This window comes from Diadema setosum, chromosome 17 (assembly GCF_964275005.1).
Source record: "Diadema setosum chromosome 17, eeDiaSeto1, whole genome shotgun sequence".
NCBI lineage: Eukaryota > Metazoa > Echinodermata > Echinoidea > Diadematoida > Diadematidae > Diadema > Diadema setosum.
The window spans coordinates 2,400,934-2,427,854 of NC_092701.1; the positions used below are offsets into that span (position 1 = coordinate 2,400,934).

Consider the following 26,921-nt stretch of genomic DNA (forward strand, 5'->3'; position numbering starts at 1 on the left):
GAAGTCCGCTAGTTCCTTTGTTTTCAGCAGTACAAGTATATCACATGCCACAAACAATTAACGGTGATGTAGACCATCTCTCCCAATATACTGGTTTCATCACAACTCTGGGCATAACGAGACAATGACTACTGAGGAGAAGGATCTCATCATTGTTCGTTGGTGCAGACACGCGAGTACTTTTATTCAAGAGAAAATAAATAACGGCAAATTCTTCTTCTTCTTTAAATAGATACAGCACAATACTGCGTAACAGATGACTAGACAGCTATGACTAGTCCATCGTGTAAGTTCTTGCCCGTGAATATGGTATAATTCCATAATTTACACGAAGGTCATTGGCAGACTGGTCTTGTGATAATAAGCGTCCATTTTGAAGCAAGAGCGCAGTGGCCGGATTTGGTTTTCGTATCAACGGAGAAGCGACTCGTTCGTCGTATTGGGTCCTGGCTACCGAGGCGTCCCTCAGGGTTAGACCCCGCTGAAAGTCTCCTTCCAAAATGGAGCAGCTGAGAGGACGCATTGCGTGAGGGGAACGGGCTGAGGACACCAAGCCTACAGAAGGCAGTGTACGGTAAGTAGGAACCTGTTGGGAATACAGCTTGACTGGTACCGGGGCCAGAGGAGTAGAGACAGAGGATTGATCGTCGCTCTCGGAGTAGAGGAGCTCATCGGAGGTTGAAGTTGTACTCGTCTCCTCATCTTTGTCCACGTCATTGCGCCTGTCAGCGTGGGGTTTTCCTACCTCCACGTCGATGCTGACATCGTCTACGATGTCGCAAACGCGAGGGAAAAACTGCCAGAGGAAAAGAAATGCAGAAAGATAAGAGAAAATACTGTCTCAATGGCAGAATAATATCGACAGAGTATCAGATTCTTGAAAATCTGTCTGTCATTTTTCATACGTAGACTCATTATAGTTTCTAGGGATGTTGAGAACAAGAGACTGACACAATCAACATTACTAACTGGTAGATGCATGGTACTCTATCTTGCTGACTTGAATTGAAACATAAATCGAAAAGTACCAACGTCCTGATTTCTGTTGGAACTAAACATCTGAAGAAGAGACGTCTCTTCAAAAGTCAAAAGTGTAGACGCCATAAAGACAACTTCATTCATTTCTCTTTAATCAACACGTACATCGAACCGTCTAAGAGGAAAAGGAGATTATTTTTTGAAAGAGCTGAATCGAGTTGTAACTAGCATGTTTCGATTGTAAGTTAGAATTACATAACTATTAACAACAATGACGATAATGATATTCATGGAATATTTTCTTTTGCTATCAAGATATCTTTTAGCCAACAAATTAGGACAACGCGGAGATTGTATTCTGTGATGAAAAGTGTAGCTAATCTTTGAAAGAATCAGCCACCTACTCATAGTGCTGAGTCTCCTAATGACCTACTCTCTATTTTTTCATGTATTTCAGTGTAGAAATTATTAGACGCCTCGACAAAGGTCGCATGAGAGAGGGATAAACAGAAACAGAAAGAAAGAGATATACATTAAAACATGACTTTGTTTCCGATCATTTTTTATCTTATCTTATTGAGACAATTTCTTGTAGGAAAGGTACTTTGGTATGTAGCCAACCAGTTACAATGCCGGCAATTTCGTTGGTAAAATGTTGTAGAACGAGATTCGTGACGTCATGCCATTCAAAAGAAGCAATAGCTTTATTTACTCACATGAAACATCTCCTTGATACAAAAAAAAAAAACGGGCTCTATTCCCCAAATGTACTGTGTGTTTCTTTTTTAACCTAAGCGTACTTGCGAACCAACAACATTGGAGTCATTTGCATGCAAGCATTTGAACATTGAACACACAATCGACCTGCAACACGCAACTATAGAGTCAAGTATAGCCAGAACTCCACTAGACGAAGTATAAATGGCGATATTTATTCCCTCATTGAGAATTGTTACGTTTTCGTAACGCTTTTTGAAATAAACTGTAAAGAGTTATTTTAATCATCATCATCATCATATACCTGTTGGGATAGCATGAAGAGGAGCATGACGATGGAGCTGGCGACGGCGAAACCGTAGAAGGTGGTGACGGCATTGAAATGGTCGATGAGCAGGCCGCTAGCCAAAGACCCGACTCCGACGCCGAGTCCGAAGTAAAGAGCCCCGAGGATTCCCTGCACTGTGGTCATACACTCCGGAGGAACGGACGCTCCAAGGTAAGATACCAGGGTGGTCCACGTGAGAAGAAATGAGACGCCTTGAAGAGGAAGAGATGGAAGAAAGAAAAGAGATTCTCTATTACTAGTCTAATACATAACATCATAGAAAGAAACATTGGAGTAAGACATTTATTAAGTATTCTAAAATCAGTGTCATCAAAAATTTAGTTTCACTAGCAGCGGATGAGAAAGCAGAAAATAAAGAACGTCACTGTAGATGGAGAGTTTGATTACGAAAGGATGACGAGCATCTGATAAGAGAACCAGAGGAAAAGAAAAAAGGAGAGATCTGAAAAACATCATCAGTAACGGGATGAGAAAAGGAGGAGAACGAGTAGTAGTGAAGATTAAAAAAAAAAAAGAAAAAAAAGTTAAGAATGGATCGACAAGATGACAAAACAAAGTGAAGAGATGTTGAAGACAGGAGAACCAAGAAGATACAGGAAGAAGGGCTTAGAAGTAAATGAATGAGAGGGTGAACGCCAAGGAATAAGACAAACAGGTCAGAGAACGGGAAGAAAAATCACTTACCATGTATGATCTCTACAGGTATCAACCAGAGTGGGTTGGTGATTGCAGCGTAGCACACAAAGCGGAAAGCGTAGACTCCTAACCCAAGCGTTAGTGCAGCTATATGTCCAATGCTTTGTAAGAAACTACGGCAAAAGTACCCGAGAGCTAATTCCGAAATACTCTGTAAGGCTTCCAACACGCCTATCAAAGTCTGACTTGCACCTGCAAAAGTAGAGGACAATGACACGGTGAGATCTACTGAGCAGAGATTTTATTTTTAGGTCTTCTAGACATTTTTCCTTCACGGTCCACTTAGAGTATTGTCTAAACAACAAAAATCAGTGATTAGCAGGATACGATGTTCTGTGACTGTCTGGACACAATCATGTCTACTACAAAATTTAATCATAAGTAACTCGGCCTGAGAAGCGACATTAATCAGTCGGTCTAGCAGTGTGAAAGTGACATTCAATTTACTGACATATATATATATATATATATATATATATATATATATATATATATATATATATCAGAGAGAGGGGGGCATGGGGATGGGGGAATAGAATAAAGTGATCCGAGAATTAATGGCCAGTGAGTATAAGAAAGATAATAACCGTGAGACATAATCATGTGATGAAAAGGAGATCTAACTTTCATAAAACTATCAGTGTTCGACGTTAACATTTGCATAATGTCACTCATGGAACTGAAAAATAATGACATGTTTTACAGTTCAGACGAAAACAACAACAACAACAACAACAACAAAAACAAAAACATTCATTCCTTAAAATCAATATACAGTTCGCATAATTCAGGTCAGGCCACAGGGCTAACCTTGAATTTTCAGGAGCAAACGAGAATTATTAATTTTGATCTTAAATCATATTAGCTATATCAAGATACCTTAAAATTCAATACCAACAATTACCTAGGTTTTGAAAGTGCCAGAGCAGGAAGCCCCAGATGCAACCATTGCAAACGCCTGTAAAGAAGGCTATAAAGAAGACCGAGCCGAAATGAGGACTAAGCACAATTCGCCGGAGTTCTGACCACTGAGTGTCCCAGTCACATTTAGAGTACTGTCATATGAAAAGAGAAAATGGTTAGCGGAGGAAGATGACTTGGCTTGTAGACAATGGCATGAAAAACAGGTGTGAATTCAGGTGAAGTTTGTATCATACAAATGTTCATATAATTATATAGCTTGACTGTTAATGTGTTCACTACTGGCGCAAACAAAAGAAAAGTATTTCTATCTTGTGATTAGGCGTCATTAGCATCATTAGGCCTATAGTTTCCAAGAAGAATAATTTCATACCGGAAGGTCATGGATGTCAAAGACTGAACAGCAACAATCTTAGTCTGTGAATGAAAGGGAGAACCTACCTCGTAATCCATAAAGAGTGAGCAGAAGGTGGCGAGTGAGGCGACGACAGCAAAGCTGAGGAAAGCTACACGATAGTTGGTGACCACCAGCGAGACGCCCCATCGTACCACCGTCGTGCTCGACCCGGACAGGAGCACGCCTACCGTTAGCGAACTGCAAAGAAAACAAAGGATAAAACTTCTTTACTCATTTATTTCACTCATTATACCTACATAGTAATTAGAAGATCAATATTTGAATATGTAATCAAAACATGATTTATCGACTACCGTTAATTGGGCGCCGCAGGAAACTTTAGGGTTACACCTTGCCCTGCATGAGAATTCAAAGAAATATCAACTACAATCAATTTTTTTCAATTTCAATTTCAATTTTATTTTCGTATTTCTCGATGAAGAATACATGATATAACAAAATATGATAATACAGAATGTCCAGCTTGGATACATACATAAAGAAATAGGAATACAAACATAATACATAGCGGTCGATGTGTCATTTTCAATCAAAGTAAAGGATGCAAAGAGAAATACGATGGAACCTACTAAAAAGCAAAGCTTGTTGAGTGTAGGTCCCAACAAAAGCCTAGTGTGGGGTACAGGATGAGGAGCACGGGAAAAATTAAAGACCAAAAGTAAGGATAAACAAAAGAGAATGACTATTAATATTCGTGGGTACAGAAGATTCTTCTCAATCAACAACTGGGGTTCCCAAAGTTCGGTATACCTCAGCGTGGCATCATACACTATTTCATGTTAGTTCTTAATTTCCTTCGTTACGGGAAGACAAGCTTGTCACCGTGGCAATCAAACTCAGGACTTCAGTGTCTGAGTCTGGAGTGTATTCATAACGTTTCCAACGGTGTAGTTGCTAACACACACACAAGCACAAACGCGCGCGCACGCACACACGCACACACACACAGACACACACAAATACACATACTCCAAACACACTCACATCAAATAAAGAATCCAAACAGAATGTAACATTTCTCAAGTCACATCGCTGAACAATCCTTATTTTGCACTTCGGGGACACTCTGGACTGATTAATAATTGGCGTCCTGTTGCCATCTTAGTATCATGTTTGATGTGGATAAAAGCCTTTTTCATATCAAGCGCTGTATTGAAATTGCAGTTTCATTGCCATGGTTAATCCTCTATTTTTCATTCCTTTCTATTTCTTTTTTATATATTACCTTCAAAAGTAAGTACACAATCGAAAAGAAAATATATACAATGGCACACCCTACGCGCAGTAATGACACGTACAATTCGCAATTGTGTTTTCATTCGATATAGATCTTGCGGGTAATGGAGATGGAGCTCACGTGCAAGCATGATGATGATTATATATTTTGCTATGGCAGATCCACAGTGTGGACAGGATAAAGGCCGGGGCCCTGCCGACGTACTGAATAGTGAAATCCTGTTGAACACTACCAAGTGGCTGACCAGGCCACAGAGCTATCACAGGGCACTTATGGTCAGACGCACGGATGTCTGGAAGTACGGACAGGAAAGACTCATTCCTACACTTGGATGTGGGCGGGCAGCAAATATGAAAGAAAGAATGGTGTGGGCTGATTTTAGGATGTCGTTACATCATCTCAGACATGAATCGTCTACCAGCCGATCACGATGACCGGAAGTGGACGGTGGGTTGGCTCGCCTTGTCTCAGGCCGTTTCTTGACTCACCGGATATATCTGCCGCTTTTTCTACGCTCCATGCTTACCAGTACTCCGTCTGTCACCACGGGCATAATGGAGCTACAAGCTTCATGGTGTCACCAAGGAGCTACTGGGTGTAGGCCTAGTCGAGACGCTTCACAAAGTCATCAGGGGAACGGGTAGAGTTCCAGATAAAGAAAATCACTTGGTTAGTCATCTGTGAAGGCAAGTCTTGTCTGCGGTCTATTTCTGAAGCTATCGCACTCCGTTATATGACAGGTGATGTGTAAAAATGATGATAATTGCTTCCCTACTTCGCTTTCACTTATGTCAGTTTGTCTGACACTTGGTGCTATTTAGAAAATATTCTCATTCTATGGGATTTTCCGCACTTTTCTTAAGAGGTATCTAAAACGATGGGACATTTTGTACCTCTTTTTCCCTGGTACCCGTAAAACTTACTCAGAAGTACTGACTTAATCAAGTTCGCCTAATTCATTTTCCCACCAAAGTGTTTTATGTTATACAGTGTACATGGAGCTACAAAACCAGCTCCGTGGCATTTACACAAATATAGTACCTATTGCGTCTCCTCTATTTTTTTTTTTTCGGGTCCGAGAAGGCTATCTGTCATATTCTTGTCTTCTCAACTTTTCGGACGGAAAAAGGTCAAGAAGGAGAAATATAATCTTGAGCAGATGAGAATGTCACGCAGTTTTATGAGGAGTCATCACTATGACAACAACTTCAATGCCAAGCCATTTCCGACGGAGATCTCTTGACCGTCTCACTGATGATGAAGCTATCCGGTCCATTTTGGCATGCATCACTTTCTAAACTAACGTCCTCTCCATCATTTCATTCTGTTCTACAGGAAAGGGGCCTGGACGAAGGCCTTTTACACACTTTAACTTCGATGTACATTTTGTTTGGACTGTGAGCAGACTTTGTGGGTTGCAACAGTTTAGAGGGATGGTACAGTATTGGTGGAGATGAGAATTGGGCTTTTAACTTTTTGCGAGATACCAAGAAAACACTTATGATATAGTACAGAGCAGACCATTTTAAGAGGAATTCAAAGTTGATTTGATGAAAAACGGGTTTGGAATGACTGAAACATCCAAAAACAAAGTAAAACAAAGCGATCGTTGTAAAGTGTGGGTCCCACACTTTATTAGAATCGCTCTTTTTTGGATATCTCAGCCATTTCAAAAACAATTTTCATCAAATAAACGTTGAATTCCTCAAAGAATTACATGCTCTTTCATATTTCATGAGAGGTTTCTCATTATCTCACCAAAAAATGTTAGTAACCTGAAATTAGGTCTCAACCAAAACTATATGATCCCTTTAAGCATACGTTCAGATTTTCTAACAAGTCTAATACTGATAAGAAAATTCAAGTAAATTCAGAAATCCTATCTTCACCTTCAATATGGGAAGCTTCTCGTCCATTCATAATTTTCTGTTTGGGCAAAAAAAAAAACATGTCGCAATTGTAATAAAATAGGTAGTAATTGAAATTAGTCTCATTTGCTTGCACTCTAAGCATTGCTGAGAGGGACCAAAGAGGTATCTATACCTCCTTGAACATGTTGGAGGGACAAAATGCATCATGGTGCACAAGACATGGCAGTGGGGTTTGACAGACTGTTTGTTTCTATATGTTTGTTTGTTTATTTCCCATCTGAGAAGATGGCTGCATAGCCCTTATTCAGTTGCACTAAGCAACTGGTCTTCCATGGGGTCCAGTTAGATGTGAGGCGGGACCACTTCATCGGGTTTAACACCCTGGTCTTTGCGATGTATGATAGAAGCGGGATGTTTTACGTGCATGAGATGTGACTCTCTCACACACGGTACCTCCATTTTATGTCCTATCCAAGGGACTGGGATGAGGAGAGATACTTCCCTGGTATGACCAAGGAGGTACAAGGGGAGTTCGCTCACTTTACATCTACTTGGTTTGACAGGTGTTATGTTCACATGGAGCTGTATAGCCAATTTGTGATACCTGTAAGACTAAGATTCATTCTTATATCAAAGGGATATGTAATTCTAAAAGCTCACCACCCCTGAGATCTGGATTCTTTGTATCATCGGAAGTGTGGGATTACACTCAGACTGTAGGAGGTAAAACTCATCAGGCATTGACCCGTGTGGTAGGAAGCGTGCTTTATGTGAAGCTGCAGAAATAGGAAACAGAAGGGGGAACTTTAAGGTTGAGATGCTTTGGTCGGAAGGGAGGGCGGCCTTCAACAACACTGTAGATTGTCATTAATACTGACATAACTCGTGTTGATTGCTATAAGCAATTATCCAGTTAATTGTTTTTGTGATCAATTTATGTTTGGGGTGGTGCAATTACAGCAACTCGACCTACTTCGTTTACAGCCTTTCAAATATTTTCTCGACAGGATTTACTCGAGCCTGTTACTAGATATTGCCGGCTCTTGTTAAAAAAAAACCAGATAAATAAAAAAACAGTTCTCCAAACGTTCCCGGATCAATCCGTGGTCTATAATATAGCTTACGATTGATCCTATCAGGGCTCAGGAATGCATGATATTGGGGATAAAACTACAGAGACACCAGCAAATAATTTGATTCCTAGACATTCGCATAAGTATTATGTAAAAGAGAAATGACAGCAGTGAATCTGTATATCCTGTCATTAGTAACACATTTAAACAATTGTGAATTTACAGAATACACCTTTTGTGTAAATGAAGCTGAAAATTACATAAAACCTTTTAGCATATTGAATGACAAAAAGAGAAAAAATGAAAATGAATCTAAGGTAATATCAGGATTCACTCTGTCATTCCGTAAGTATCGTCTCGTGCGCGTATTGTTATGAGAATATCCCAGGCCAGTTTGTGTAGTAAGACCAAGGTTATGAACGTTCTTCTTCTTCTTCTTCGTAAGACGTTCCAGTTCCTTGGCATGATAATCACATTTTTTCTTTTTTCATGTACATCGATATCATTGCTACCGTCAGATCATTTACCTGCACGTTATCATCAGTTGTCAAGATTATTGTAAAAGGTGGTATCCTCACAATTACGTGACGATATTGACGGGATATTCTTGAAAGAAAGATATGATTTCCACCATGTTTGACCTGCCCGCAGAAGTAGCAGAAAGCCATTATAATAATTATTGTGTAAATACGTGTAAATAATTTGATATAAAAAAGTAATCAAAATATAAAAGAATCAAATTCAATCGAAGTAAAGCCATAGAGCGACTTTCGATTCAGATAATGTAAGCTTGCACGATTTTATTTATGTAGTCATTAATCTTTTGTCGAAAAGTGAACCAGAGTGAATACTATAATTACATGATTTCATCTAAGTGGCCACGGTTCGGGAATCAGCGTTAGAAATCTACGAGAGATGCAGGTCTAAACCTTCTCTTACTCTCGTAATTAATATAATGCAAGTCTGTCTCTGCAGTGTGGATTCGTTGAATTGATTTCACTCATGGAAAGAACACCTATTTTAATGACGCTAAGTGCTTAATGGGAGCATTATCAATCCCCTCCTAATAAATGGACCTTTGAAGTCATCAAATCGTAGCACCTAGCCTCACAAGTTGATTTTCGTCGATAGTCTTGACAGTAATTATTCTTGTCAGTCATTGTTTGTTGAATACATTTACTTTACAGCGGTGCTACACGGTAATCTTGGTATAATGCTCTTTTTCTCACCGGTAGTCTGTTTAAAACCAAGCATGTCAGTAATGTCCACAATTGCAACAGGTGTTCATTTACAAATGATGATAGTCTTTTATTCACATAACATTTTGCGTGATACAGAAGACTGAACTCTCACGTTCTATCAACTAACATCAGTTTTCTTGTCTTACCTAATTTGTGTGATGTGGGGTTTTATCGAAAATTAAGGGGGACTCAAAAACACCTCTTGTATAATTTGTTTTAAGTGCTTATTAGTGTGTATACCGTTTTTCTCTAAATTTTTCAAAGCCCCAAATCTCCCTCGTAATGGCCTGATGTCTGCGTTATTCAGGAGATTCTCTGCCAACATGGGTATAGCATGGAGCTACTTCCATGGGTATGGTAATAGTGAAATCGTACAAGATGTTGAACCATGGAGGTACAAAGAAAAATTTACTTCCATGATTGAACACATCACTTGGTTGACCGGCCTGACAGTGCTGTCGAAGGGATACCATTCTCGTCCTTCACACATCAGTCGATAGAACCAGAGACCCATTATCACTCTTTTTTGTTATGCCAAGGACGTATAAATAGTTAAAGGCATAATTTGCCATTTGCAGATGAACCAAAAAAACACGGCATTAGGGCTTCAAAATAGTTTTAAAAATGTGAGTTAGGGATAGAAACGGCCAATGTAAAAATTTGAACCAGTGTAATTTTTAGGTAAGTATTGTTGAATACACAGAATGTGAACAATAGTTATAATAATTATTTTTGTTTCCAGACTAAACCGTCTACAGTTACGGTTTAATGAGAAAAATAGTGATATCTCCTTATATTTTAGGCTTTATTGCAAAAATTTATATGGTAGGATGTTTTGTGATACTACTGACCTGCACATATGCATCAAAAGTGATATCTTGAAAATTTTTAAATCACTGCTCCCAAACGTAAACAAGACCTTTAGTGGAAACAGAAAAAAATTGACTGAAATCGGATAAGTAAAGAAGTTATGAAATTCTGAGGTGTTTGTTTGTTTGTTTGTTTGTTTTTTGCTAATTTCTGCAAAACAGTTCTTGTACAATGGATATGAATATGCGAATGAGTGAGCTGACAATGTCTTAACCTCACAATTTTCCATTGATCTTGTACAAAAATGAAGGAAATTTAATGTTTCTGCCATTGAAGTCTGCAACATGATGTTATTCCTGGTGTAATAACTTAAAATAGTGACCAGTTAGATATACCAAGATTTTAGGTTCGGGTATAATTGCGCTTTAAAGAAAAACTGGAAATTTCAAAATTTTATGTACAAACTATAGTATGACATGTTGTGAGGGAATGACATGCTCACTTTGCCTTTTGTATATTCATATTGACCGTTCAAGAATTGTTTCCTAAAAAAAAAAAATAGCAAAACTTCAAAATGTCATAACTTCCTTATTTTTCACCCGTTTTCGATAAAAAAAAAATACCTTTGAACTCGTAATATTTTACTCTCTCTTATAAGACTAAATTATATTTGGACTGGATTTCTCCTTTGAATGCATCTTTGTTTCCAACTCTATACTCTTATTCACCTTCTGGTCATTTTCTTCCAAGTCTTGGAATAGTTTTTGAGCTAGTGTGAGATAAGTAACCATACTGGGTGCGGGCTGCCTTGTAATATGAGAATTAATTAATTAATTAATCAAAAACATTTTTTTTTTTACAATACAAAGTTTCCTCGGCTTCCAGTATTCAGACGTGTTTGATATCTCATTTTTTAGATCTGATGTTCGTTATTCGAAGGGTTGTCCAAAGTTATTCAAAAGGTTTGTTATTCTGAAACACAAAAATTCCCTATACTTGTAGATGTTCTATTCGGATTCGAAAATGAAAATGGGATTCACTGATCCGAACATTTGTGGGGTTATTTCATAAGGCCTAATCCGGAAATGAAATGAAATTCGTTATTCCGAATGTTCGCTATTCCGAAGGTTCGATAATGTGAAAATGAAAATAACGAACGTTGATACCTACGTAAGGTTTTTTTTTTGTTTTGTTTGTTTCATTTCCATCTGAGAAGATGGCTTGATAGCCCATATTCAGCTCCAATAGCTGGTCTTCTGTGGGGTCCAGTAACAGTTGGATGTATAAGGCGGGGCCACTTAAGCGTATTAAAACAGGTGCACGTCACGAGACCGACACCCACGAGTCATACAGCCCACAAGTCATACAGCGCATGAGTTATACAGCTCACGAGTCATACAGCCCATTAGTTCGTCACTAAGCTAACAAGGCCCAACGAGACCGACATCTAAGCTCCGTGTTGTATCTGTCGAATTCGTGGGCTGTATTTACCTAGTGTCAAACTCATGGGCTTTATTTGCCTAGTGTTGAACTCATGGGCTGTATGACCATGGAGCTACTGCTCCATGGTATGACTCATGAGCTGTATGACTCATGGGCCTGTTTTCAATGTCGAACTGGTGGGCTGTATGACTAGTGGGATGACCCCATTAAAACACCCTACTCTTTGCAATGAACAAATGAAACAGGATCTTCAGTAATCTACAAACGAAATAAGATTCAAAAGTTAGATAAAATGTGGAAATGACGGGGGGGGGGGTCATATGAGTCGTGAGTGTAAAAAGGGGATGATCTATCATGACCATAAGGGTGAATGTAGGATTCTTTCAAAGGTCATGATCAGTACACATATGTGTGACTTTTTTTTTCTTTTTCTGCCTCTGAGTGGCCTCTCATAAAAATTTGTTCTATATCATGCATGGTTCATATCCAGCTGATGATATAGAATAGGAGGTGACGGGGGCGCACGGAGAAGGGGAATATACATATCATCAGTAATACGATTACACTTTACAGTTATATTCCAGTTCGACTATAATTGTGTGCGTGTAATGTGTGTGTGTGTATGTGTGTGCGCGCGCACGTTTTCATTCAATTTTCATAGAAAAATATCTCCCCGATTTCTACAACACAACACCGTATTTTGTCACTGAAAGAAGTTTACGTTCATTCCCGGAAGTATGAACCATTATACATTATTTTCCGGTTAAAAACCTTAGGAATAACTCCAATGTCGACTCACTGACAGCAAATTATAGCTATCAATCCGCAGTTAGCAGGTGAATGAAATAGATACAATAATCGTGATGCGAAACACATGTCATTGATAAATGTTTGGAAGGAATGATGTATAGGATGTCTTCTTATATGTGTTTAAATCAACGTCTCATCAAAGTATTATATATATCCAAACAAACAAGCAATCAATCAAACTTACGTATAAGTGCATGTAACCTACACAGGACTATATGAGAATGACATACATGTACTTGCGATCTTGTACGCACATCGCAACACTAGTCACTTCCCTGATAAAACAAACCAATTCTTCATTTCCTCCCCAAGTTTTAAGCCGTCATGGTTGAATGGACCAAGGCACATACCACGTCGGTATAAGGATTTGGTCACTTACCGCATGAATGGCAAAGAATTCTTTTTATCCCTTCTTCCTCCTATCCCATACATTTCTCTTTTTTCTTCTTCCTCCCTTTCAAGGCAGGACTTCATCTTTATACAGATTACAGCTTTACACTAAGATAGAGATAGGATAAGTTTTTCTTACAATCAAATTCTAATTGCATCGTATGGACTGTAATTTGTAATATGAAAACGTCCTTTCTCTCTTCCTTTCTCTCTCACTATCTATCTACTACGTCTACCAATCTCCCCCATTTCTCTCAACGTATAATGACAGTTTCCTTCAATCTCCCACGTTACTCATAATGCATGCATATGACATGTGTAATTGGTAGTCATTAGTTGGTTGGATGATGCATATCTTATCCTCTTTTTGCAAAAAGGAATTTATGACATTTTTGTCGGGCAGGTGGAATCTAATTGCGAGTACAAATATTACTGCACATACCACTGTTAAGCGTAGCCAAATCATTATCTAGATCGATTCAATGCGGACCAGATCGAAAATAGCTTTGTGTTGAAAATTGTGGCGCCATGGTCAGCGGGTTACCTAACGAAGTCAAGAACACACCATCTTTGTATGATGTCTGTCATTGATTAAGCGACGCCAGAGGGATTAAACGATCTAAGTACAAGCAACCAGTCAAGTACAATGCCTGAAATCGGAGGAATGCAAAAGTGTACACCTGAAACCCTAGCTATAGTGCTTGATTGTGATTGACAACCGATGATCTAATTAAATCCCTGCACCGGGTTTGTGTAGCTGTATCACAAAGTGCTACACCAACGGTGGGGTTAAGGGGGGGGGGGGGGGGGCTTAGCCCAACCGTCCCACCGTTGGTACTGGACTTTCCTGAGCCCACTTTCTGTTTACACTTGTTTTTACCAAAGTGGGCTAGCCCCACCGATAATCCCGTACTATCTGGCCCTGCAAAAAAGCAGGGTTAGCACCGTAATTGCGGTGCTAACCCCGCAATTGCAGTGCCAAGCAAGCGAGTGTAAACAGAACGAAGAAATAATCCGGGGCTAAGCGACGGAGATGAATCCTGAACCCCACAAAGTATCGGACTAATTATACAAGTGTAAAAAGGTAAGTTTTCTCTTTAGCCCGGGACAAAGCTTAGTACGGGATTTATTGGCAAGTGTAAAAAGCTGGAAAAAAAATGGTACGGGATTAACGATAGTCCTGGGTCAGAGAAAGTACGGGGTTAAGAAACACAAGTGTAAAAGGGGCTTTATTGACTTCTATTGTTGTAGCTCGTGTGGGGATAGGAATAGAAGTTTTTATGCCTTTAAGTCAACATTATTGACATCATTACTGCCCCAACATTACTGTGCGAAGTCCAGTAAGAGTTTGAGATGAATTCACCGCATCCTATAACAGTTGGTAAATCGGACAATCAGAAAAACTTAAATACATCTTGTATGAAAATGTATAGTTTATTTAAATCCATGCTCCTTCATCGCTGGATATGAAAAGATGAATTTTGTAATGTCACAGTATATAGGACAAAGATATAAGGAGAATAAAAAGACAAGTCAACAATTTTCATCTTGATTGCCTAATGAACAAAACAAAACAAAATTTGTCTTATCACTTTCAGAAAGGAGGGTGAATAATGTTACCTTTAATGGTGGTAATAAATCGAAAGTGCGTGTTTGTCATAAACATAATTAAGATCATCATTGCTATCATCATTGGTATCTTTACAGATATTATCATTGACATCTGCATTGCTATCATTATTGACATCATCGACATTTTCATTAACATCTTCATTGACATCATGATTGGTATCATTAACATCGTCATTGATGTTAGCGATGACATCTTCATTGTTATCGTCAGTGACAGTCATCTTTGACATCAATATTGGCATTTTTATCCCTATCATCATCGGGGTTTATGTAATTACTGATATCATCGTTGACGTCATCACTGACATCATCACAGACATCATCATTGACATCGTCACCTCTATGTAATCACAGATTTCATCATTGACATTATTGACATCATCATTGACATCATAATTGACTCATTTCTTTACAATCATAGATTTTAGCATTGGGATCACTATTGACATCTTCATAGACATCATTGACATCGTCACGTCTATGCAATCACAGATTTTATCATTATTGACATTATCATAGACACCATCATATACATCATTAACATCATTATTGACCATCATTCGTATTATCATTGACATCATCATAGACATCACTGACATTATCATTTCTATACAATTACAGATTTCATCGTTGACATCGTTATTGACGTCATCATTGATAACATCATTGACATCATCATAAATATCACTGACATCATCACCTCTATATTGTCATCACATATCTTATCATTGACACCATTATGGACATCATCATTGATATCATCATTGACATCAACATAGACATAATTGACATCATCACTTCTACACAATCACAGATTTTATCATTGACATATTTTATTGACATCATCATGGACATCATTATGAATATCATTGACATCAATATTGACATCATCATTGATATCATTGACATAATTGACACCATCACTTCTGTGCAATCACAGATTTTTTCATTGACATCATCATTAGCATCATCATAGACGTCACCATAGACATTGACATCACCTCTTTATAATCACAGATAACGTCATGGACACCATCATTGATATCATCATGGACATCATCACTGACATCATCACCTCTTTGCAATCACAGATTTCATCAATGACATCATTATTGACATCATAGACATCATAGATATCATTGATATCATCATAGACATCATTGACATCATCATAGACATCACTGACATTATCACCTCTATGCAATCACAGATTTCATCATTGGCATCATTGTTGATATCATTGATATCATCATAGACGTCATTAGAGACATCATTGACATCATCACCTCTATGCAATCACAGATTTCATCATTGATATCATTATTGACATCATTGATATCATCATTGAAATCTTTACTAATATCATCATTGCAATCTTCATTGATATTATCTATACCATCATTGCAATCTTCATTGATATTATCTATACCATCATTGATATTACTGATGATGTATTGTAAATATGTCTACTGATGTATCGCAGTTGACACAGCCAATGTATCCAAGTTAGTGCTGGCCTACGTCGACGCAGGGAGGAAGACGTTTCACCTCCCTGGTCGACGCCAAGGGTCAAACGTCGAGCGCGTCGACCTTGCATGAATAAAGACGGCGCACTCTGCTGTAAACCTTATCACGTGTCAACTCCTTGATCTCACCAAATAAAGGCGCCTCGTTACGCTGTGATTTCACTTCACACTAGCCGAAGCTTAACGTCACTCTTATTTCATCCCTCTCAATTACTATCATCCCAGTTACATTGAGTGACCGCAGAGGCCAACAATGGAGTCACATTCCTCCCCCTACAAGGTCCTTCTTTGGCCTGCCGCTCTATTCATACATCCCACACGAAGATGATTTTCGCTGTCAGAATATGTGCAGCATATAGCTGAGAATTAAAGTAATAATTGGAAGTTATTCTTTTTGTGATAGAGTCTTTACAGAAGAAAACTTTTTTTCTTTGTCAAACGCTAAGAAGAAAATAAGAATGTATTATAGATACATTCGAAGGAAAGTTTAGACGTGTCCCCTGCCCCCCCCCCCTCTCAAAAGGGAAATTGTTAAAAGAGGCCCCCTTTTAAGGGCAAATTTGTCATGAAGTTAAATCTCATGTAACTGGTCAGGATGACCAGTCAGGATGACCAGTGAAACTCCCAAATTGCAAATCTTACCGTCGGCGACAGTGAGAGAGGAAAAAAACCGTTGAAGATTTGACTGGTGTAACTGACATATTTTGTACATGCGCTGTTATCAGCTACACTGTATATAGTGTTAGTGCGCTAGGCACGACGATGAATAAAGAACATACTGTGACCTATTACCACAACCACTAAAGACTACCACACCCAGACCATTAGTCTCATCGCTGGTATCGATTGGGGTCGATGGCCGTCTCCTCTCCCTTCCCTAAACGGATATGACGTCACTTTTTCTATCGCATGGAACGCGAGAAATAATCTTGATTAGGAAAATCTTCGCTAATGTTTCTGTCTCTCGCAATCTTTCAAAAGCAAGCCTGAAAATTGTGTTCAAATCATGTTCTGGGATAAAATGGGAATGAGAATGACATGTAGAAGGTTTTCGTAATAACGTGGAATTTGAAAACAAGTAAATATTAAGCAGAGGGGCGAAAGTTGAGGTATGCCCGCCCGGAATAGATGACATGCCTGAGTCCCGTGCTTCCTTTTTTCCCCCGACATGTTTGTTAATTTACAGATCAGTAGATGCGATCTTACAAATTTACAAGAGGGAGGCCAATTGAAGAACATTCCCACCTCAACATGGAATTTAATTTCTGACCGCTCCACGTATTCACTGAATGTGCCATTATTAGTGATTACCGTTTTTCAGGTATTCCTATTGGCGAGATATCTATCCTGATGGCTGACATACATTTTGTGTGTAAGCCGTATATACCTCACCAATTTTGATAACTACGGACCGAATAGAAGCTGGTTAAAGGACCAGTTCACCTTCATTAACATAAGGATTGAGAGAATGCAGCAATATTAGTAGAACACATCAGTGAAAGTTTGAGGAAAATTGGACAATCGATGCAAAAGTTATGAATTTTTAAAATTTTTGTGTTGGAACCGCTGGATGAGGAGACTACTAAGGCTCGTGATGTCATATGAGTACAACAGTATAAAGAAAACATAAAGCAAATTCAACATATTTTCACTTTTTTCGCATAATAAAAGAGCACTTGACTTGCCTCTTTCTAAAGGCAATGGGAATAATATTACCCATAACATATGTCAGTAACAAGTCAAGGGAATGAGTACTTTTTTCAAAAGATGAAATTTTGTGAAATTCTCTTTATATTTTCCTTATACTGTTGTACGCATGTGACATCATACACTGCAGTAGTCTTCTCATCCAGCGGTGACTGCACAAAAACTTCAAAAATTCATAACTTTTGAACGGATTGTCCAATTTTCCTCAAACTTTCAATGATGTGTTCTACTAATATTGCTACATTCTCTCAATCCTTATGTTAATGAAGGTGAACTTGTCCTTTAATCAGCACGCTCTGGATCACTGTCCTCGTGTGTGATGTGGTTTTTGATTGATAGCATAATCTGAGCAATGTCAGTAACAAATCTTAGTCGATAAGATCGCAAGGACTCTAGTCTCATGTGAGGCAAAAGGTTATAGCAGGTAGGCGAGTTGCCTCCTCCCTGGTTATAGCCTGTTAGTGTTGGTTAAACAACTCCTCATCACTCTAATTGTTAGACTTTATATCCATGTTGACTTCTCATAAATCTGAAAATGAACATAGAGAACTAATGATGAGAATAAAGAAACTAATGTAGCGATCAATTTCAGTAAAATACCAAATCAATAATGCTATAGTATGAAGATTCTGCAGATTGAAGCCTGTATCATTAGGAGCAGGTACCGAGACCAGTCCAGAAGGCGGCTCACGTACCACTCCAGTGACCAAAGGGCGCACGTGAGTCGCAGATCACGTGCTAGACTGATTAGGTAACATAAAAGGAGGAAGAAAATTAGCGAAGAATCCCTGACTGAGCGCTTTACCTTTAGTCTCGAGTCCTTGGGTCGTATTACAGTTCGAGTGATCTTGCATCGTGAAAAGGGACTTGGAGCTATCATGGTGGTAATACACAAACAACGGAGGCCCCAGCACAAGGGTCAGTGACAGTGTAGAAAAACGACAGCATGTGTAAACAACACGACTAATAACACAACAAGAAAAAAACACACCCACACAAAAAACGCAAACAAAAAAGAAGAAACAAACAAATAAAACCAACAACAACTCGTGTTCAGTTGATTAGTCCTTCATATGTTCATATAATACGTCCTATGAGTGATCTTCGGTGGCCTATTCCTCTTTCTTTCGGGTATCTAGAAAAAAAAAAATCAAACTAATCCTCAGGCATTTCATCGAGGACGACACTCAAAGAAAACAAATGAACTTTCTGGATATCTGAAAAGTGATGTCCCCAATACGCTTTGTTGAATATGTCAGTACGTGCAGTTAATTACTGGTTTTAACGAGCATTAAATGCAGGGTATAAGAGGAATGTGATTAATACATTCCATTCTTACAGCTTGACTAAGAAGTATCTATAGGCCTACGGTTCCATGGTCAGATCATGGAGCTGCGTAGCTCCGCCGTAGTCAAATCATCAGGTGTTCCTGGTCACGTGAGCACAGTCTACGATGATTACCATTGAAACCAAATCACCGAATACCAAGTAAGCTGATCGTTAAGGAACAAAAGGGAGAAACAAAGTGGAGGGGCTTTTTTTTTTTTCTTGGGGGGGGGGGGGCTTCTTTGGCTTCACCATTCTTGCAGAAGTTTGTGATAAAGGATTAGGAATTTTGTTTTTTTTCACATGTCTTGATTCGCATGTGGTAGTTATTTCCATCTGAAGACAATAGCACAGGATGTAGAGGTGAAGACTCCCAACATCTCAACAGTGGTGATCACTCTTTAAGTGTCATAATGTTTTCTCTGTATTTGGAGGGAGCTTTTTGTGCTAGTAGATTTAATCCAATTGATAGTGATAGTAAAAAACAAACAAACAAACAAGTTCATTGATCCACCTATAAAGCTTGTGGCAGACTATTGCTGTTAACTGATGTTAAAGAACTTTGACTAATTATTTTCAGTCATTACCCAAACCTGAAATGAAAAGTTCAGATGCACCAGGAACAGATTTTTTTTTTTTTTGTTTGTCAAGATTGCTACCCTTATCTGAGTATGTCATTTTCTTTTTCGCTTCATTTGGCTGTTCATTATTGGTTATAAAGGTGGTGATTTTGTCTTCCTTTCCTAATCTTCGTAATTTCGTAACCATTTGGAGGATGGGGGAGGGGTTCTAAAGGTGGAAACCCTGGAAATCATGCGTTCGGTTTAGGATTAAGGTTTTTGACAAGATTTTATTATAAAACAATATTTCTCTTTCAGGAAAATAATATTTATGTTGGAGGAAGTTCTACAACCCCTCCTCTGTTTTCGCACCTCATGACAATAGTTCTTTCGGTGATGAGTTCTTGAGTGTCAAAATATCTTGGAGTACAGAAGCATTTTATTTTTCGAAATGAAAGTTATCGCTAACTTATATCAGTTTTCTTTTCCTCATGGGCCAAATTAGGGTTTGTGCTACATATCTAATTCATAAACTGATATTCATACTAACAACTTAAAACACTCTGGATTTTCCCCGTGAATATGATCAGTCTTTTAGACAACTTCATTACAACTCTTGTAGTATTTCTATGTAGGTAAGCAATACTATGAGTGTTTGCCAACTCAAGTCATCCATTCACTTCTTTCTTTTTTTTTTCGGTTGAGGGTTTACAAGCAGAAACATAATACAGTGTATCATTTGTAAGTAAGGGCATTGCGAAGATCAATCCATTGAAAAAAAAATGAAATTTAAAGAAAATACAAACTTACTGTGTGCTATTATGGAGGCAAAGAAGATTTGATGGTGACAGGGTTGTTACAAGATTAAAAAAAAAAAAAAAGCGTGTCGGAGAAGCGTTTTGAGCAATGTCGGTCATTATCCCGGATGTAGACGGTTGGAGACTGTCCTGGAAGTTAAATCGCTGCAAATAACGTGTTTTTTTTTTCTTCTGCCAAAGCCGCATTATTCTAATGACTGCACTCACGCCAGAATGGATCCTTTTCTTGGGTTTTGTGTGCAGTCTGTAGTTAAAATGCCATCTTGTTATATGGTCGCTCATGTGAAGACCAGCTCACGTGCCACCAAAAGTCAGTCAACTCCTTTTTATTTTTTGAAAATAGGTCAGCGTATTCACGTACCAAACACATTTGATCGTTTTATCTATCTATCTATCTATCTATCTATCTATCTATCTATCTATCTATCTATCTATAAAATGATTATATATATATATATATATATATGTATATATATGTGTGTGTGCGTGTGTGTGTGTGTTACAGTACTGTAATTCTTAGTAGTTACTGTCCATATACGGAATAAGGTAAATTTGCCTCACATTCCACCTCAAATGCATACAAGTGTCACATTTCATTATATTTTTTTACCCGAAAATATTGTGTCCATATTAAGTTCATAGGACCACGTACATGACGTAGCGTCGTTTGATGAACATGTCCCTCTGATAGGAAACCAACAGAGCCCAACCACTGAGAACATGGGCGTAGCAAGACCACTTTACAACAATGAAGTAATTTTGAGAGCTACTGCATTTTGAGATTTTGCGTCGTGTCAGCCTAACTAACCATGTCACTTGTTCAAAAAACAACAGCACAAGATTCACAGTCTTTATTTTGGAACGTTAAGAAATGAAGCGACGATCAATTCGCCATTTCTTTCAAGATGGGCCTTATTACATGTATACGATTTCATGTATTGTCTAATCGGACTTCTTCTTTTTTTTCTGCGTAACACAATTTCCTGCGGATAGAAGCCATCCGGGTCATGCATCTTGTCGTCTTATTTTGTTATGCCTAGTTGTTGTTTTGATAATTATATCATCATGTTTACAGTCGAGTTGGTTTACCTCGAAATTAGTGAGTAATCCCCAACGGAGAATGCCTCGCGCTCAGTTTGTACAAATGTACTGCAATATGATATCGTACAGCATAGAAAGGACAAGGCACTGGCCTCCTGATATACACTTTTGCAGATGATTATTTATTGTAGCAGATCTTTGGTGTGCTTCCTATTTTCAGGAGGTTTCTTCGCTTTTTGTGCTATAATGATAAGCTTCTTCTTTTTTCTTTTGGATAATGAAGCAATCTATGTTGTATCCCTCCGAAGGTAGAGGCAGAGAGGTTGATCTTGTCGATACGAGTGGTTTCTTCTTCTTCTTCTTCTTCTTCTTCTTCTTCTTCTTCTTCTTCTTCTTTTCGGTGTATGGTCCTATTGCGATTTTTAAAGCTATAAGCAGTTAGGCAAAGGTATGGTCCATATTCTAGACACGTGACTGATCTACACACTGCTAATTAGTAATCGGAGCTGCGTCATCCATATCCGTTTAAGGAGGTACTCCGCGTTGACCTGATCCCATGCCAAATAGTATAATATCAAAGAGAATAATTACGTAATACGGTTGTTACATGCTGCCACAGACCGTCATTCCAAGAGTTTTATCGTGCGTGGCGTTCACTCACACTTTTACTTCACTTTGTCAAACAATGTCAAAAGTAGGTTCTGATTTGTAATAGTTCGCGAATTGAAACGTAACATTACCTGTATGGGCAATTTCTCAATTCCGCAGTTTATGTATTATCTCCTACAGTCAAGGCTTCGTTATCAGTAATTTGCCATCTCACATAATACCGACAGCTTACCGAGGTGTCATTTACTCTGTGCATTGATAATTCACAATTATGCTCACAATGTTAAAACGCTCGAGTATGCGGTATAGCGGCAGTTCAGTTTGATCTGTATTGTTCCTTTAAAAGGCAATACTATCCAATTATCAATCTAATTGAACCAGATGAGAAGAGTAAAATCAGATATACAGAATGTATGTATGAATGAATGTGTACAGAAAGAAAATAAAAGGATTTCAAAGCTTCATTTCTCAACAGTGATCACACGATCGCCATCACGACGAGATGATACCCAGGCAGATGAGAACTCACCTATGACCTATAAAATGTTCTCATTGGTTTGTTCATAAAATAAGATAAAAAGTCTTGTTCTGGTAAATATTTCTACAGCCCTTTCCATCGAAATCATGACTTTCAGGTTACAGTAGAATAAACAAACGTCTTTTCTTTGACTTCAGTCCAAAGACATGAAGTAGGCCTGTACTGCAGATTGTAAAAAAAAAGCAACATATTGATATAGTAATTAACAACACAACCATTAAACAGGTTTCTTGTTGCAAATATCTTGGCGTTTATGTTGACCAATCACTTGACTGGAATGAACATATTGATTATTTGTGTAAAAGTACAGTGAAAAATTTGTACTTGTTGAAACGAACTCGGTCTTTTATTTCTGATGATATTGCCCTTTTGTTTTATAAATCAATCATTCAAAGTAAATTATATAGATTATTGTGATGTTGTGTGGAGGAATATAAAGAAATCTCATATTCAAAGACTCCAAATTCTTCAAAATAGATCACTGCGTGCAGTACTAAATGTACAAGCTAGGTTCCCAACTGAATTATCATACACAGCACTACCCATTGATAAACTGGATAAGAGACGAAATAAACATACTCTACAAATTATGTATAAAATTGCACACAAGCTTTGTCCGAAATATTTGCTTGATATGTTTCAATTTAAAGTTTTCAGGTATAACGTAAGGAATTCATCGTTAAATTTTGTGTTACCTTTGATCAAGACTTGTTTCAAACATAAAAGTTTGACATATTCTGGATCAATACATTGGAATAAGTTACCATTGGAATTGAAACAAAAACCAACGTTTGTAAGCTTTAAAAATGCACTTGACCGAAACTGTTAATTAACAACTTTTTCAGTTTTCCCCCCTTTGCATGGGCTTCTCTGTCTTTATCTCCTCTCTCTCTCTCTCTCTCTCTTTTTCTCTTTCTGTCTGTCTCCCTCCTTCTCTCTCTCTCCTGAACTCTCCTTTGTTTTCGTCTCTTTCATTTTAAACTACGGCGATGTACTTGTATAATAATTGTACATGGTTATCTCCGATTGATCATGTTTGTTTCTGTCGAAATGTGTGCCGCAGTTTTCATCACCATGTTTTTTTTTGTGTTTTCTATATGTTTTGCTTTTTTTATGTATGAGTTTTGTTTTTTGTTTGGTTGGTTTCTTTTTTCATTTCTGTATATCTATGTTGTATTTTATCAGCACGGACCTAAGGAAGAACAGTCTTCGGACTGAAGTATGTGCCGTGCATAAATAAATGAATGAAATGAATGAAATGTAGATAGGTAGATATACAGTGTACGTGCAGACAGCCTCACCTCATATACCTTGACTTATGCTGTCTTTACCAGCAATAAACATACTGAATACATGAGAGATGGATGACTTTGCATTCCATATTGATATGTTGCAGTTCTTTTTTTTTTTAAGAACAACTCGAAGACATCAGGGACTTAATTACATCAACAGACATCAAAGTACATGTAAGCACAATACAGGCTAGGTAATGAACAGACTTTAGCCATGAACAAAAACAAAAAAATCCTCATTAGGGACATGGTAATGAATGGACCTTTTCTTCTGTTTTGTTTTGTTTTTTGTTTTGTTTGTTTATTTGTCTCTATAAATAGAAGATTAAGAGAGGAGAAAGAGAAAGAAAGACGAATAGATAGGTAGTAGATAGGGAGGTGCTCACCTCCCTTGTAGTAGATAGGGAGGGAAGGGGAGAGAGAAGGGAATGGGAGTTCCCCTTTGTCCATGTGGTCATATAATACAGATAGGGTATAAAGAGTGAATGTGAATCATTAAACTTTGAACTACGAACTTTGAACCTTGCACCGGGGAGGTGGAAGCTCACTCTGTCCACTCCCCCGCATGTGTGAAGTTCCGTATTGTTCATGTTGGCTTTGTAGATAGAGTAATCAAAAAGCCGAAGAGTCATTTCAATTCTAGACACGTGAAGTGTCATTTCAATCCGAATAAAAGTCAGTGAGTTGTGCAGTCATAGATTGTGATACAAACATATTCGGTGATGTGATGATCTCATCTCCCTAGATTCTCTCGCCAGATATCCTTATAATAATTTGAAAAAAAAAACAAATAGAACCTCAGTACCCTTTGTCATCAATGATAACAGAGTTCGAAAAAAACCTGGTAATAACGGCTTGAAAGTGGATGAGTGTAGTTGTTTGGTGTAAGATCTGTATATTATAATGACAGGCATTTAGAGGTACACCGAAAATCGTTGCCCGAGCTAGAGGACCATATAAACTAAAAAATAGACTTATGCTAAGAATTTACATTTTGTTTGCAGTAAATTTCCCCTAAAACGCCAGGATCTAAGATTACACAATAATTTCTTTTGCATCGTAAAGAAATAGATAACACACAGGCCTGGATACATAATCCGCTTAGAAATGGTGGTGTCAGGGTTGGTTTCTGTGCGTTAGTATAGATAAAAGGTCGCATGAACTATCATCTCACATTCCCGAAACCATCAGGAAATATCCTCAACTATTAGTTCTCTCCACAGGAATGAAAATATTCTTTTAGATAGGAGTACAATAAAGGTTTTTAATCTGTACCCCTTTTCAAAAATACGCCGGCAGCCTTCAAGAGACTTCTTTCCAGAAATCTGACTGAAAAGACGACAAAATGGGGAAAAAGAGTATAATCGTTACACGTCTGGTTCTTGAATCAATGACGAAGTCACGTGGTAAATGACTTACCAGATTGCCCAGCCGAGTCCTCCGAAGGAACGATGCCAGCCGTAATCGGACATATCGCTAGCTGGATCCTTTGCGAGCGCATTTAGCGTTGCTGTATCAGCCAGTCGCATGAAGGAACCCAGAGAAATGTAGATGGCGTTGGTGATCAGGATGATGATGATAAAAAGACGGAGAAGTTCGCCCTGGTCGTACAACCAGCTACGATCAGCCGAAAGTTCGGCGATCGTGTCAGACCCCAGTAGGAAAACGTCATTCTCGTTTCTCACAGTCCCGCTAACATTTTCGCTACCAGGGTTGGCAGGATCAGATTTTTGGCTCAGTAGATCTGTGGGCATCACCGTTGACCTGGCGGTAGGAATAGTAGCATCTTCCAACGTTTTACTTGATGAAGATTGTGTAACAAAGTTGTGCACGGGGATTCCTGAACTTGTGATCTGTTTATCTGCGAACATATCATCGTAACGGGATGAGTTTGAAGGACATTGGAAAAGGAGGCATCGGAGCTTCCAAATTCTTTCGTTCATTCTATGGTGAAAATCGCTATGATGGCCATGGTGTTGTGCATGATTTCCACTCCCAGCTGATCGAACTTGGCGGCTCAACATTTCCTCCTCAACGAACTCACTGCTATTGATGCGATCCAGGATTAGTCTGAGTTGGCTCCTTGCTACCGGGTCGGCGACCTCCGCTGCGGGGGGAATGAAGCCTAGAGCGAGAAGGCTGACGATCCAGACAACGAGACTGGTCAGCATGAAGCCTTTCCTCCATCCAAAACGATCAACAAGGAAGCCGACCATGGCATTGGATACAAAAGTAGCAAATGGTTTCATAGCAGCCACGATACCAATTCGACTAGGGCCTAGACCAAGCTGTTTGAGATAGAGAGAGCGATACGGTGCAATGCATGATGAGGCTCCATCTGAGAAAAAGTAAAACATCTTATAAGGAAGCATTGTTCGGTTTATACCTAGACGACATGACGTCTGTCTATCAGATTTTGATTTCTCCATTGCAAAGTTCAGACAATAAGGTTTAAAGAATTTCCTCAAAGTTATCTGGTTAGGCCGTCCAGTTGATAGAACTTTCTTCTCTTGCTCTGTCTAGTTGAGTATCATCAATGCGTTTCGCTCCAGTAGATATCGACGTTTTCCGAGCTTTCTTGCCACCGAACTAGCTATTTGAAGCTGCTCCACGCTTCACTTCACGCCCGAATATACTGCAACAATCAAAAGTACTTGCAAAAGCGCTTGACGGTATCCAACCTGAGCAGCTAATGTACTGTGGACTGTGATGCCAGTGAGGAGAGGAGAGCTGATAATCACTACAAAAATGGGAAAAAGACGGATCTGTGATTTGAATGAACGACTCTCCCCCACCGCTACCTCGCAAAAGTGAACAAACCCTAGTGCTGCAATTGGCTAGTTGTTTCCCCACGCACAACCAATCACAAACACGCATGGAAAAGGTGTCTCGAGTTTCGAAGCATGAGTTTATCTGCC

General features: G+C 38.6%; 1 protein-coding gene across 1 annotated transcript; it reads right to left on the minus strand.

Annotated features, from left to right (window-relative positions):
- Positions 1–274: 274 nt before the first annotated feature.
- Positions 275–26,432, minus strand: LOC140241096 (major facilitator superfamily domain-containing protein 6-like). The gene is made up of 6 exons (XM_072320862.1): positions 25,423–26,432; positions 4,103–4,256; positions 3,645–3,795; positions 2,729–2,932; positions 2,000–2,235; positions 275–796 (listed from the first exon to the last, which is right to left on the minus strand). The coding sequence occupies exons 1-6, from the start codon at positions 26,430–26,432 to the stop codon at positions 275–277; spliced, it is 2,277 nt and encodes a 758-aa protein (XP_072176963.1).
- Between the last annotated feature and the right edge of the window lie 489 nt (positions 26,433–26,921).

Coding starts and splice junctions, on each gene's coding strand:
- LOC140241096 (XM_072320862.1), bottom strand. CDS start 26,432: ATGGAGAAATCAAAATCTGATAGACAGACGTCATGTCGTCTAGGTATA. Junction 2,933..3,644: donor CTGGCACTTTCAAAACCTAG/GTAATTGTTGGT, acceptor CTACTTTTGCAG/GTGCAAGTCAGACTTTGATA. Junction 2,236..2,728: donor ACCTGTAGAGATCATACATG/GTAAGTGATTTT, acceptor TTCCTCTTCAAG/GCGTCTCATTTCTTCTCACG.